Source organism: Chroicocephalus ridibundus, chromosome 5 (genome assembly GCF_963924245.1).
Source record: "Chroicocephalus ridibundus chromosome 5, bChrRid1.1, whole genome shotgun sequence".
In the NCBI taxonomy this organism is placed as follows: domain Eukaryota; kingdom Metazoa; phylum Chordata; class Aves; order Charadriiformes; family Laridae; genus Chroicocephalus; species Chroicocephalus ridibundus.
Genome location: NC_086288.1, coordinates 29,090,489 through 29,105,531, shown reverse-complemented (window position 1 = coordinate 29,105,531; position 15,043 = coordinate 29,090,489). Strand labels below are relative to the sequence as shown.

Below are 15,043 nucleotides of genomic sequence, written 5' to 3'. Positions count from 1 at the left end.
ACCCGGCTTAACCAGCATGAAAGCGTGGCCTGGTTCACACCCCGGTCCCAGGTTATCCCCATCTCCCGGACGTCTAGGCTAGGACCCTCCTGCAGTGTGTTGGGCAGAGGTTAAATCACTGCAGTGCAAGAGGATTAAGCCATTGCTGGCCACGTCTTTAATGAATGACCACAGACTTTGGGATGCGAGGAAGGGCGCGGGAAGCCAGCCCGGCAAGCGTGGGGCAGAGGAGCTGCCCTGGGCAGCCATGGGGAGTTTGTACCCAGGAGGTGCTTTCCCAAAGAGGTGGGAGCCTCTTTGCCCCCCTGCCGTGAGCAGGGGCTCTGGCTAAGCAGAGGGAGCACTTAGGGGTTTCTGTCACTCACCTTTGGGATTTGACCTGCAAGTCCGGGCAGCCCTGATGCTCCGCGCTCTCTGTGCAGAGCAGCTGCAGGTACGCGCAATCACCTCCTCGCTGCCCTTCGCACGGGCTGTGTGCTTCGCCGAGCTGAGCCATCGGACCCCAGCTGCAAAGGCTCCTTCCAGTTACTTTTTTGATAGTAGCAGCTCTTTGCTGAGCTCCCTTGCACTAACTCTTCTTTGGAAAGGTAGGCCTGGGGTTCATGAATGTAGGACTGGAAGTATCTGAGTGTGATCAAACCAGCTGGCGCGGGGCACCTGCGGCCGCGTCCTGACGCTTACCGTAACCTGAGGGCTGAAGGTTGGAGACAGTTTTGTCTCTGCCCTGGGTTTTTCTTGGTGTGGATGTGAGCAGCAGAGTTCAGCGCTGGCTCTGGACTCCCCCCAGCTACACAGGTTTTGTTTCGCATTGTCTTCCTCATCCTTCCTCCCTCGCTTCGCCAGTTAAATCCAGACAAGGCGCTTGTATGCGTAAAAGCTGTCAAAAGAATAACTTACAAATACAGGAGCTAGAAAAGGCTTGAAGTGTAAAGCTGGCAGCCCCCGAAAAGCTGCGGGGATTATCCAATCCATCTGGTGCTCCTGGGTGCACAGCAAACAGGCTTTTGACTAGTTCATAACCGTGGCACACGTGAAAGGCTCAATTATTGCTTCTTAGAAAAACCAAATTATCTCCTGGAGTCGGAGACTGACAGCCACACAGTCTCCGCAGTGTTCTGCACGGCTGAATTTTTGCCGGCTTTTTCTCCGCTGTTCTGTACTGCCGGTAATTGCATTGCATTTTAATTGTTTAGCATCGTCAGAACTTCAGCCCCGGGGGCAGCGGAGGTGGTGAGAGCTCAACACATCAAATTACTACCCAAAGAGCAGGCAGACAAAAAGCAGAGCAGGGAGGGAGGGAAGGAAGGAGACAAATGAGCCACGTTCATTAGAAGAACAGCAACCCTGACCGGGGAAGTGTCCTACTGATGTAATAAGAAAGTTGAAAGTTGTTAATAATAATAAAGAGCACAATAACACAGTTGTTTTTCTATCAGAAAGCACCACATCTGGAAAAAATTAATGCACTGTGGAAAGCAGAGAGGAAAACCAGGGAAATGCTCCTTGCCCTCATAGTCCTGTCTTCCCTCCCAGTTTTATTTAACGGTGATGTTTTTGGTGGGGTTTTCTGTAGTTGCACTGTTTAGTGCTGTTCCCTCGAGTGCTACGATGTGGCCCCAAAAGCTGGCAACTCTGCTCCAGAAACCCCTCCGTGCGAGGCTGCGCGGCGCGGTTTCCCTAAGGCAGGCTTGCGGCTTGCCCTTGGCCAGAGGTCCTGAGTGCTGCTCCTTTCGCTTCCCCAGAAGATGCTGCAGGCCCAAATCCCTAGGGCAGGTTGGAAGGAAAGGGCTGTTGTCAGGCTGTGACACAGCACAGGGAGCAATGGCAGCCACGGGGCAGGGGCAGAAACAGAGGGAGCGGGACGGGTGCGACACGGACCCCATCCCGTGCTTGCAACAAGTTGGGCAGAAAGTGTATCTTTTTTTTTTCCCTCTGTAAAGGGCTGCCCATGAGGACCAAAAGAGGTGGATGAAAAGGCTGGATCATGCGCTGTTGATAAAAGAAATGAATTTTGCCACCTGTGAGTGTCCTGAAGCGCATCAGAGCTCATGCTGGGGCTGCCCTGCTGAGGCACCGCAGTAGCTTTAATCTCAAATAATGGACTAAACTCTGTGCAGCACCTGAAGCTGCTCCATACCCTTAAGTTACAGGAGATCCTTCCAGGGAACTGGTACAGCACAACGCGGCAGCCACAAGACAAAGGCTTATCTATAGCTGCCGGTAGGACAGCCCCAAAACTGCCCACCATGGAGTGGAGTCCCCATGCCCCAGCAGGACCTTCTTGGTGTCCTTTGCAGGCAACCGGCAGGCTGCTTGTGGGTCTTTCTCCTGGCTGCCAGCAAAGCCATGGGTGGATAAAACCATAGAATCATAGAACGGTTTGGGTTGGAAGAGACCTTTAAAGGTCATCTAGTCCAGCCCTTAAGAAGTCGTCAAACAGACAGGCATGTCAACAGGTATAGCTGGCACTTCCAGCAACGAAGATGCTGGTGGGAGCAGAGAGATTTCTGGCCCTGGCCCCGGCCCCGGCACAGCCTGGTGAAGTGCCTCTGCCACGGCTCTTCACCCAGGATAGCGTGCAGGGTGGAAAAAAGTGAGCTGAGAAGATCCTTCATCTGTCTGTGATGAGTATTTTGATGGTATTGGCATTTCACATGGGCTGCATTCGCCAGGGTTAATTAAAGCCTCTGTTTTATAGGTTGCCCTCAGCCATAAACTGAAAAGCTGCCTCAATTGGGAATCAATAGAGTAATCTTTAAGCTCATTTATTTTATTACATATAGAGTCATCATTTGAAGAAATTGAGGACCCATAATTAATGGTGCCGGAGAGGTCCCAGGACATATGTTTAAAGCTTCCCGAGGAGAGCCCTTTGCCCGCAGGGCGCAGTGTGCTGCAGGTGCCCGGGGTGCCGGAGGGCAGCAGCTGGGTCAGGGGATGCTCCGGCCGGGGAGCCCCGGGGATGCTCCGGCGCTGCAGAAATCCAACAGCAAGTCAATAGCCAGCACACTGGGCTGCTCCCTCTCCCAAAAATTGAAGGGCAGGCTGCAAACAGCAGCGTTGCCACCGCGGGGCACAGCAGAAAATCCAGATCCTGGGGTCAGCAGAGGGGTGCTGGCAACCGAGGCATCCCAGAGATGCTGCAAACCCTCTCCCCATCCCGAGCCAGCGAGAAGCGTGTGCTTTACCCCCTTCTCTCAGCCAACTGCGCACCGGTGTGCAGTTAAATGGTTCACCCCTCTTCAGTGGGGTGGAGTCGCTTCAAAACCACACAAGCCTTTGGGGGCTTTGGAGGGCGAAGCATCCAGATGGTGCCGCTGCCTCCCCTCACAGCGGCCTCGCCGGCGGGCGGTGTGGCTTTCCCACACCCAACAGACGGCCCCCGAGGAATAGTTTTGATTTAAGCACCTTTCTGAGCAGTGCCAGAAGCAGCCTGTAAATAGTCCCGTCCACAGACCCCAGGGTTTCGAGGGCTGGAACGATTCCTGTGATCCAATAAGCAAAAAAATGAACAAAAAGGCTGACCCGTTCATGAGCAGCTCACACAAGACCCTCAGCCAAACATGCAAAAATAAATATTTAAATACTTAGGAGGCTAATCAGCTGCTTGTGGGATTTTTTAAAGCACCTAATACCTACCTCTTCAGCCCCTACTTTTAAGAAATTATTATTTTCATTTTTCTATGCTGTTTTCTCATTTCTGGGCCTTTTTCCTGTAAATAATGATCAAAGTCTTTTTCTTTGTGGTATTTTTTCTCTTATGTGAGTCAAATAAGTTGCTCAATACAGCATCTTAGAATAGAAAGCCAATAGTCAATACACTATGCAACACCTTTTTTTTGTTTTTTTTTTTTTTTTTTAGTGCCCACCTGTCTTGTTTGGGAGTGGATCCAAAATCCCAGTGTGCTGAATGCCGCTGGCCGTTCCCAAAATATTGCAAGACTTTTAAAGGAACAGGGTTAGGATTTCGGGAAGGGGTCAGGAAAAATTTTCTATCGTTTAGGGATGGTTTTTGTCAGAGTTAGGTTGATGGTTGGACTAGATGATCTGAAAAGTCCCTTCCAACCTAGGCAAGTCTATGATTCTATCCTTGAAGACCGTGACTCGTCTTCCCAAGTTGTGCCTGAGGTGGACAGTGCTGAAAATACCTTTTTCCTGGCAAACCTGAGCCTCGCAGGCTTTACTGACGGTGACTAGCAGTACCCCAAACAAAGTCTTTGCCAGCCAGTTTTGTTCTTTAGTCTTGGATTGTCACACGTAGATCAGAATAATATGCTTGACCCAAAAACTTGTTTAACTAGTAACTCGTGAGCTGAACTAATTTGAAAGTGGATCCAGTTCAATCACATTCACGTGGGCATGCTCATTCCACACTGAAGTGGACGTCATTCACTCCTGTAGCAGATGATGACACAGAAACTGAAGGACACTCAGTTTAGGTGGGACTGTCTGCACTAGATTTAGCAAAACTTTAGTGGAAAGTATTTTACAAATGTAGATCCACTTTCCTAGGTATCCTCACACAGACAAACCTCACGTGTGGAGGAACAACTTTTGCTTTTGGTTGTTTGGTTTTTTTTGACCATGCTAGTGACTAGAAAAACTCGAGTGGATCTTTCAGACGTGTATTACACTAGAGCTGTTGAGCCAGACAACTGGAATTGATTTTTCATTTCTTTTTCATCTGCCTGAGCCATTGCGTGTAACTTCTTTAATAGCTGAGTTCTCTTTGCAGTCACTTTGTCACCTCCCATTAAAGCCAACTCCAGCATCTCCAGCTTTGAAGAAAAAAGAGCCCCAAACATTCTTCCAAATCCTTTCTGTTCTTTACAGATACCCTTCAAGCAAATCTGTCTTCTTTTCTTTGTACAAACGTCAGTTCCCTCCTGATACTTCACAAGGAAGGACAAAGGTCACACATTTCCCTTTACCACAAGCTCTGTTGCCTCAGGGGTTAAGAGGATCACAGGTTCTTCTTTTCTGCTCTCCACTAAACCCACCTCTTTTGCTTCCTACACTCACACAAGCCAGTCATTTTGAGGTTCGTTTTCCAGCCCTCCGATGAGAGCTTTGCTGTCTGCCATGCCCTTTATCATGAAAAGCCCAAACATCTTCCCCTGTTGTGGTGTTTCTCACTTTTCCCGTACCAAGATTTGCAGTGAGCCCCGCTCTCTCCCCATCAACTCTTGTAACGAGGAGGAGTGTTCTGTACTCCGCCTGCCACCCCCAGCATGCCTTCTGCAAGGTCTCATGCTCCCCCTGCCACCACAAATTTCTAGTGTCTGCTCTCTAGGCTCACTGTAAAGAGTTGAGCTCACTCTGTGCGATGGGAATGCAGAGTAATGAACAATAGTTGCATTTCATATGGGTAATGAATTGCATTTCTGCAAAGAGAAAAATAAGAGCCACTTAATAAAGAGAATAACTTTTAATAGGCAGTTAATTTTTTTTGACACACCATGGTAGTTCCTGAACAAATTTTGCAGAAACATATATATATTTCACGATCTTTCTCTGCTTTTTTTTTCTATTGTCCTTCCAGTACGATGCAACATGCTACAAAATACCCTTTTTTTTTTTAAATCAACATGAAAATCCACAATGATTGCTTTTTTCATAGGAAACTTCAGCAATCAGGAATCTCAATAGTTCCAGAGGCCAATTAGCGTATTTTAGATGGCCTGACCTTTCCAAAGTAGGCATCCAAGACTCCCCTGCTCCTGAGCAACCCAAGTGATCCAGAAATACCTGAACAAACCACATAAGTTCAGCTGCAGCATGAAGGACCCTTGTTGGTTCCTCATCTTTTACAGAGCTTCATCAAAAGCTTCTCTTGGTGCCACTAAGACAGAGAATTATTAGACCCATCAAAGTGGAAATAAGAGCAACAGTCAAGCACAGGGCAATGAACGCTTTTCAGCTTTGTGTATAAACATGAACTAACAAATGTGCTCAATCTCTTACCATACTGCTAGGAAAGTTTTATTATTTCAGAGAGGGAAATCAGAGAGAGAAGTTCCTCAAAAGCATCGTATCAACAGGTATCAAAACTTAGATCATCGTCCTGGCTCTTGGTCCTTGCACTTACACCACCAGTTGTCTTCTTTCCATTTGCCGATAAAACAATGGAGGTTCTTGGCACGCTACCAGAGTCAGTGGATTGAGACTGAGCAGATGCTGACCGTAATACAATTTTCAAACATTTATAGTTCTAGAAAAGTAGGATACATGCAGGTAGAAGCACTACTTGATATTTTTGAATTGCCAGCTCTGTACAAATTAAGAAAGTCTGTAATTAGCACTTGAAACACTCTTTAAACTTCCAAAGTTATTCAATAGCCCTCAGGAATCCCATGCATGACTCAGAACAGAGGGAAGAAGGTTCATCTGTAAAATTGCTTATCTTGCTGATTCCCTCTGTGCGCCCCAGGCTATATAGGAGACGTATTTATAGCACACGTAATGCAATTAGCCAAGGAACAGGTGAAAATAAACTATATTGCCTGCTACATTACAAGGATCATATTCAGTAATTTACAGAACTTCAAAGAGCCTCAGTGCAAGGTATATTCCCCCCTTCACAGAAAAAAGCACACACTTCAACATTTCACCCAGACATCCCATCCTGTAAACGTTTATGGCAAGCCAAACGTGTGCTACAGTGAGGAGTCTCATGGAAATCACTGAATTAATTTTCATAGTGGCAATTTGCCCAGTACTGTTTCAAGGGTCAGGCCCTGTTTGTATTTTGCTACATACAATTAAAAGAACCCTACCTACCATAATTTCAACAAAGTATGCTAACATATTCCTTCCTGTATGCGCAGAAAACATTTCTAATAACTACTATGCAAACATCACCTGATTTTTACATTCTCTTCAACCTTTTTGAAAATTTTCCTGCTTTTACTATATATGAAAATAATAAATACATACGATATACCAGTTATTAAGCCATCAAAAAATTAAGTGTCTTTCCAGAAGGGACAGGAGACACTTGAGCTTTAGAAGTCAAGAGCTGGTCATTAACGCAAGTGTCCTGCCTGGTAAAAAGCTTCAGCTGCTCCACATTTCCTGTGGAACTGCAACTTTGGTGGGATGTTCTTGTGTGTTGTGATAAAACAGGGTGCTTCACATCTGAAACGACAACAGTATCTCAAGATTATTATTCCAGGTAAGGTTGTTCAGGAACATAAGAGTAAGCTGAAATGGACGCCATAGAGTAAATTCAATATGGGGTAGACAATAAGGAGTAAATCCATTGTCCAGAACATTGTCCTGCACTTACACAAACAGAACCACCTCTGGCATTTCAGTAATGTAGGCAAAATTGCATTCTGCTGCTCTAATTCAAGGGACAAAGAAGGTTATTTTGTCCTTACTGTTGTCATTAGGAAAGCTCAATTTGTACATCCTGGTGGAAATGAGAATAGGCCAAAAACATCAAAGATATTTTGCAAAAGGGTCTCTCCACATTTCTGGTCAACCTCACTCAGTAGAGGGTGATAGGACGTAATCTAGAGGGGCTTCATCCCAGTGATGGTGGAAAACTGGGCTTCATCTGGGCCCAACATAGCTGCCTCTGTCCAGTCCATCCCACGTGTGCTGTGACAGTTCCTCAGGCCATCCTTCTCCTCAATCTCCCTGCACTACCCTGGTCACAGATGGCCCTTCCCACAGCCTGCCCCTTTCCTGCAGCCGCTTCCTTCTCCCACCATTTAAAAGGACCCCATTTCCCCACCAATGAGAGAAGCAGCTCCATGGGAAGAGAAGATTGTGGTGCCTGAGAAAGCTTCGTACATGAAGGAAAATGCGGCGCCCACATCACAAACAGCGGGTTTCAGAGGTGCTCTGACGGCCTCTGCCCTCGCACACATAAAAATACTGTCCAACACCTGCCAGTTTTGCATGTTAGCGACCGAGCCATATTAAACCACCTCAATGAAAGCGTTTGCTTTTGCATGATGTGGAATGGACGCAGATTTTTCATGAAACGAAAGGAGCTGAACTCTTCTGGGTACCAAGTTCCCTTTTTTACAGGTAGCCGCCTTCAAAAATCTCTACTTCTCACACAAACAAAAAGAAAACTCACCGGAGGAATTACAGCCAGGAAATGCTGAACAGTTAAAGCCAAATGCTATGCCTGTGAAGGTCTACTTCTACAAGGTGGCAGCTTCTTCAGTCCCTTGGTTTGCCTGGGGCTCTGTGACAGCGTGTCCAATCTGAGCTTTGTTTGAACCACCAAGGCTGCCGCCAGTTTAAGTTATTGCTCTTTCTGTTTTGCATTTTTAACCCTTTTGTTTAGTTACATGGCACAATACTGAGACTAACAAGTATTACAAACACTAGAAAACATTAATGTTACAGGATGTAAGATAAAAGCAATAAACTTACGTATTTATTGCTGAGGTGTGAAGAGTTGCCGGGTTTTATTCTTCCCCTGAGATGAGTGCTCTCCTAAGAAACAGAAAATATATTTGCATCAGTTAAACATGCAAAGACAAAAGAACAAATGAGTCTAGCGGGAACACATCGCCAACCACCGTACAAACCAGCCAGTCTCCTTGTCAGACTTACTTAAGCAGCAAAAACTGTCCACGCTATAGGTTTTTACCACTCTCTCTGTGTTTTATAGCCAATTTCCCCTATGATCTGCTCTCAAATGGTGGGTTACTACCACAAAGTATTTCCAAAGCAGTTCTCAAGGGGTTAGAAAAGGCGTAAGACTTTAATTAATTTTTAACTATGATTAGAACATTAAATTATAAAAAGAAGATACAACTATAAAATTACTTTTTGCTGATATCGCTGACAGCAGCTCAGTTTCTCCAGAGCAGAAAAATGAGCGTTTAACAATTTCAGTCAGGGATTACAGACAGTTCTCACTCCTCCTTCCCTGGAGAAGCGGAGCTGCTGCCAGCAATTATAGGCAGGCAAATAAGCATCCAGATGAGGATGCGTTTACAGTTGTCCTATTTCCAAACGCGTGTCCCAGGAACAGCAGTGGGATTCCTTTGCGTCAGAGATTCGTACGTGAACAGGGAGTGGCATCCCCGGACTGGGCAGAACCCTGTGGAAACAGGCACAAGAGTGGGAAAACCCAAATGCCTTTAGGAAACTGCCTTCTGCCTCCCTGCTCGCCTGCGGGAGACAATTTAATGCCTGACGCATACACAAAAGGCAAGAATGCGAAGAGATATACCACATTCTAGCAAAAGTGAATAAGTATTAAAAAACTTGCATATGACCTATAGCCTGGGGTTGAAAATTGTAGTACAAATTAGGATTATAACAAATTCACTGATTAGACATTTAAATAATTAGCAGTCAAATTAAATAGTTGCACTCCTGAAGAAAATAGAAAAGATTCCTCAGTGGTTTCCAGGCAGCTTTTCTTGGCAGCAAAAAGGGGCTTTTCAGAGACAAGTAGAAAACTTGGAATCTAATGGAGTTCAATGAGAAACACTGAAAATTGTTCAACAATAATGCGCTGGAATGGTGTTCGCTTCCCGAGTGTTCAGTTTTAGATAAAATTATCTTAAAAGCATTATAAAGTGTTGGTAAGTTAGAGCTTCGGAAGTTCCGATGATGTTAAATTTCAGCTAAAAAGGCCTTCAGCAACTACTTCAATAACTCATAATATAATTTTTTAGAGAAAAGGAAATCACAAGTTTCTGGTAGAAAAAAACCTGAAGCATTTCCACAAGAGCTTTGGTAGGTAAAAAGATTTTATTGGATAAAAATCTTGTTTTGAAAAGCTAAAATAAAGTGAACCAGTTCAAATATTGTATAGTTTTGTACTAATAACAGAATGAGATTTTCAGGAACTCCCATTTCTCTTTTAATTTGCTTTTACTTATTTCTTCCTTCTGCATGTTTTTACTTTCCTTGTTCAATATACAGAAATAGAAGATTTAATAGGGCGTGAAAAGGAGAAATTGGCAGAGATTGTTTAAAAAAAGAAGGTGTAGGAGCAATTCATTGAAAAATATATTACCGTGGAGAAGATAATATTAAATAGTAATAGTACAGTAATAAATATCAATACTTTATTATCAGTTCCACTCTCAGCTAGCTGCTCTGCCTACGCTAGAAATTAAGCAGATTTACTGCTTAATGGAAGACTGATACTTTGCCCCACAGGAAAATAACATGTAAGGAGAGGCTCCAGAGCCAGCGTAGCTCCCTGGATAACGTCCCATTGTGGATCAGAGCGTGAAAGGGGTGAGACAGCGCTGGCTGCAGGAGCAGACTGCTCCAGCAGTACGGGCCGACAGCGGCGGTCAGGATAGGGTCAGTGAATTTGCCATACTGAAGACCCTGAGATCGCAGAAGATGGTCTTGTGCCCTGTGTAAATTTTCACATGCCCTATATAAATTTTCTGGTGCTGTACACACAATCCCTGGAAATAGTGAACTGCCACAAACAATTGCTGGGGTCAACGTCCTCCTATAATACCAGTGACTGTCCGATGGAGTGTTAGATGCAGGCAGGGAAGTGGCTCTGCGTTGCTTTGCCACTGCACTCCCAAGAGGGCAGGAGCCTGCAAGAATTCTGAGACAAAACCAAGTTATCGCTAGTCCGTGATTGCAAATGTGTCTGAAGATGTTTGCATCACAGGTTGTATACTCGTTAGTGCCAACTAGCAGTTCAGTGATGATGAGAGAATGATTATATACTGGAGAAGGAATGGTCACACCGATGGTCTCTGACAAGAGGAACAAGGGCAACACAGGCTTTTAGATACGGGGCTGCAGTACACCTTAAAACTGCAGAGAGAGATGTCTAGAACAATTTTGGAGTGTCAGGGCCCAGCAGTTTGATGTTGTGCTAAATATCCAGCTGCAACACAAAGAGCAAATTAAGAACATTCAGGTTAGTTGTAAGTGGGAAGACAGTTTTATTGATCTCAAAATAGCCTTAACTGACAGAAATAAATTCCAATACTGCAAAAAACCCCAAACTTGCCCCCAAACCATCACCCACTAAAAATGAGACCTTGCTTCCCATAAGGGAAATGAAAAACAAATATTTGTGTTGATTATTTTGTTAGAACAGATGATATTTTAATTGATTGAAGAAATTCTTTCACACCAAACTGTTTGCCAATGGAGAAAATACACAGTGCAGTGGCAGTGCTCAACCAGTCTAGATGGATTACCTCCACAGTTTGAAGGCTGTTGTTGAGAGAGAAAGGGTATAGTTAATACCAACAAGAGCGAAATTGCTGGACAACTACATCTGTGAAAAATTGACTTTTGTTGATTCTGGGTTATCCATTTAGAGGAGGGTGACACACTTAAACTCCAGTGTCGCACACCAGGAGATGGAAGGTATCAAGAGAGACCTGAACCATCAGCTTCTCAGTATCAGTTGATCCCATCTGATAGGTACTATGGCAATAATTTTTTGACAATGGGTTGAAAGTTAATCGCACATTTGTCTACTTTGATAAGTAAATGAGTGAACTGCAAAAAGTGGAGATGAAAGGAACTGGAAGAAAGTATTTCGTATGGTTAACAGAGCGCTGTCAACTGCGCCACTGCAAGTGCAACGCGACCCCCTTTACCTGCGGTCCTGCCTTGTGACACCTCTCCTGAGGGAGGAGGAGTTGTGGGCTCATATAGGTTGGCAGAGGGCAGCGAGAAGCCAACCTCATATATATCACGCACTTCTACAAAAACTGAAAGAAATGATGCACAGTTTGAGAAAGAGGCCTCAGGCAGAATATTTGGAAAATGAAATCAGATAGATACTGACATGGAAGTTTTAGTTACAAGCAAACCCTTCCATTAAACCTGTTATTCTCCCTCTCTTCCTCCAAAGTTGCACCTGTTTGTTGATTTTTGTCTGAAAATGGATTGTAAACACAAAGACATAGGCACCTTGAAGTCTCTAGACATTATGGTCACGTAATACAGACAGATCTGTAGTTAAACCTTCTAACTTATTGCTGCTGGCAGCTATGGATGCCACAGGGGGTAAGACAAATTCATGGAAGTAAAAGCCACCAAGAACTATGAAGCATTAAAGATACAACCTCTGATTCAGGACACCTCCAAGCCACAGACTGCTGGAAGGCTCTAGCGGAGGACGCATTGCTGAACTTCCCTATTTGTTATCCTTGCCTTCACATCTCATGCTAGCCATTGGGGCTACATAGATCCAGGATCTGAGCAGGTACATCATAGCTTCTCAGCTTCAATATTAAAAAAGAAGGTACTCTAGCAACTACTGTAACACAGCACTGGTCTTTCAGACACACAACCTCCCATGTGTCACCCCTCAAACGCTTCTTTTGGAGCCCCGATCGCTGATTCACCCAAGTAAATTGGCAGTGTGGGCACTGGGCCTGATCCAATACACACTGCACACATCCTTCTCTGAAAGAGTCATGCTTAAAAAGGATGAGGATAAAGAAGATGTAACAGGAAAAAATTTGTACTCATAACTTCTGGTTCTCCTTATTTTCAGAGCATGAGAAGTAGACTAAGTAGACAGATACCGAGGACTCTGCAAAGTTAAATGTTTAACCAGTAAAGTAATAATACTTCAACGAAAATGCAAGGTTTTCTCCCTAACTAAAATTTCACCTGTGCAGTATTTGATTTGGTTTTTCACTCTCACAAATATACTAATTTCTGGCTATTAATGTTGCATCTTGATGCCAATATATGTGAATAAGCAATGGACACGCACTCAGATGAAATTACAGACTGTATAAAATCAAATTTTAAACCCTGGAGCAAACATTTCTCTGTCTCACCTTTGTGGAAGGCTATTGTATTGATCTCACTGCAACTTCCTCCCCCTCATCCCATTTGATTCAGAATCTGAATATATTATTCATAATACACATATACAGCAGAACATGATGATATAAAAGTGAGCTAACAGGTCATATCTCTATATGAGTACAGAAAGTCTTTGACCTGGGCAAAGCCCTCTTTGACATTATTGGGAAAGTTGGAAGATAAAGGATATAAAAAATATTCTTTGACATAAGAAATTGGTTGTACTGCACCTCAGATTACATTGCCTGTAAGAAAAAATGAGTTGTGCTGTTATTTCACTGTAATATCTGCTGCTCAGAAATTGCTTGAAAGTGGCAAACCAGTTTGGAGCAAAAAATTAAAGCACGTTTTTCATAAAATACGATTGCAGAAACCTATTTTTTTTATAAAAGTATAAAACTACCTCTGCAGACATTGGAATGTAAAAGTCTATCTTTACCATGCTGAACTAAAGAAAACCAGGGGTGCATTACAGATGCTGGAGAGCAACACTATGCAAGACCCAGCACCTGGAAGCGCTGGCTGGGTTTGGTGTGGGCCAGTGGGTCCAGCACCTGTGACGTGCTGCAGCACTCCCCCACCACGCACTTCACCCATGTCCCTGCAAACTGCTCCTCGCCACCATCAGCAAGCCAAAAGGTTCTGTACAATTCACCACGGCAGCAAGAGCGCCCATGGAAACATTCAGGTGAAGGATAGGAAGGCAATTGCTGCTGAACGGTCAGCAAAGGGAGGGGAGGTGGCTCCCCCAACAGAGGAACATCTCAGAAAGCTTCAGGTTGGAAAGTTACCAAACGCTCCATGGATGAAAACATCATCCGATTCTCAGTGGCCTCTGATTTTAAGAGACTGCTTTAAAGACTCTCGCAAATATGCACAGCTCACAAACTGAATTTGAAATATAGAAAGAAGTATATGCTATTTAACTTTTTTTGACTACAGTTTTGCCCAAAAGTCTCAGCTGGAAGTGTGTGTGCAGTCAGATATCTGTGGTGTGAGTAAACACAAACAGAATCCAGCCATGAGCTGCAAAAAGCTGAGAAAGTTTATTCTTCAGTTTCTATGAAGAAAGAAAACACAACTTCAGGCCATTATACAATACAAGGTTAAAAAAAATAGAGTATCAGAAAATTAGAAAGAGAAGGAAAGGGAAGCAGGTACTCGATCTATCTCTTTGTTGTGAGGGGACCCTTTTCTATGAAGCAGCTTCTAGGTTTTCTACCTGCAGGGAGAAAAATAAGATACTGAAAGTATACCTCATAATAGGAAAAAGAATATCGTATCCTCGCATTAGTAGGAACACCCGCACTTACTGCTTCTAAGCACGCAGCATGCCAGCAGGCTGCTCTCCGCTGACCTGCATTGCTTATCTTGCAAGTGAGAGGAGGAGGGAAGGGAATTTTCAGTGACAGAGTGCCTCACCTAGGGACCTGGCTTCTTCACCTACTCCTAGAGGCATCCACCTGGATCCAAGACAAAATGAGAGAGAGATGAAACTACCAACGCGTGTTGAGAAACCCCACGGTCTGCTATGGAACCATGCCCCCTGTCAGGGGTAAGTTTCCCTGGGTTGGACCCCTAATGAGGTAAAAACCAAAGATTTCTTACCTCCTTGAATGCCACAGTCCATGCTCAGGTGTGCTCAGCATGATAGAAACCAAGGAGGAATAGTCCTCTACCGCAGCTCCAGATTTGTCCCATTCTACCACAGCCACAGGTAGATTAATTAAACAGTCTCAGCACTTGGAGATTCATGGAAAGCAGTGATGAAGATATTGTTGTTCAACCATATCATTTCAGAAGACCACAGGATTTTCCAGGTCCAGACCCTAGCACCACAGTGGGCTGTCTCATCAGGTGCTGAACTTCATGTGTATTCCAATGACCAAAGCAAGTTTTTGTGCTGAATGAGAACAAGGGTTTTTTCTTTGTTCTGTGATGATTTTGGTGCTTGGTCACTACATATAGTACAGTCATCAGCCTCTGACATTGAAGGCTAGGAATCCTCAAAGCCTTTGCAGAGGCAGCTTTGGAAATTCAGGAAGTCCAGAAGAATGCTGCAGGCACAAACTAGGGTGATCTCAAAAGTGACCGAAGTTATGGGGTCTGATTAACCTATGCCATGAAATCCCAGATATCTTCAAGGTAGGTAGCTCATCTTGTGCAAGGGACGCACCCAAGAAATGTTATGAAAATCTACAGGCAGGAGGTACATCCAGTTGAAGAAGCAGATAACAGCTCTAAGGTT

The 15,043-nt window shown here is 44.4% G+C and overlaps 1 protein-coding gene across 1 annotated transcript in view; it reads right to left on the bottom strand.

Annotated features, from left to right (window-relative positions):
- Positions 1–5,413: 5,413 nt before the first annotated feature.
- The window catches only part of EMCN (endomucin), a 57,358-nt gene continuing 47,728 nt past the window's right edge, over positions 5,414–15,043 (bottom strand). Inside the window, exons 11-12 of the mRNA XM_063336086.1 lie at positions 8,395–8,457; positions 5,414–7,137 (exon numbers count right to left, since the gene is read on the bottom strand). Of these exons, the coding sequence (XP_063192156.1) occupies positions 8,399–8,457 (59 nt within the window). The 3' untranslated portion in view covers positions 5,414–7,137; positions 8,395–8,398. The remainder of the gene's footprint in view (positions 7,138–8,394; positions 8,458–15,043) is intronic.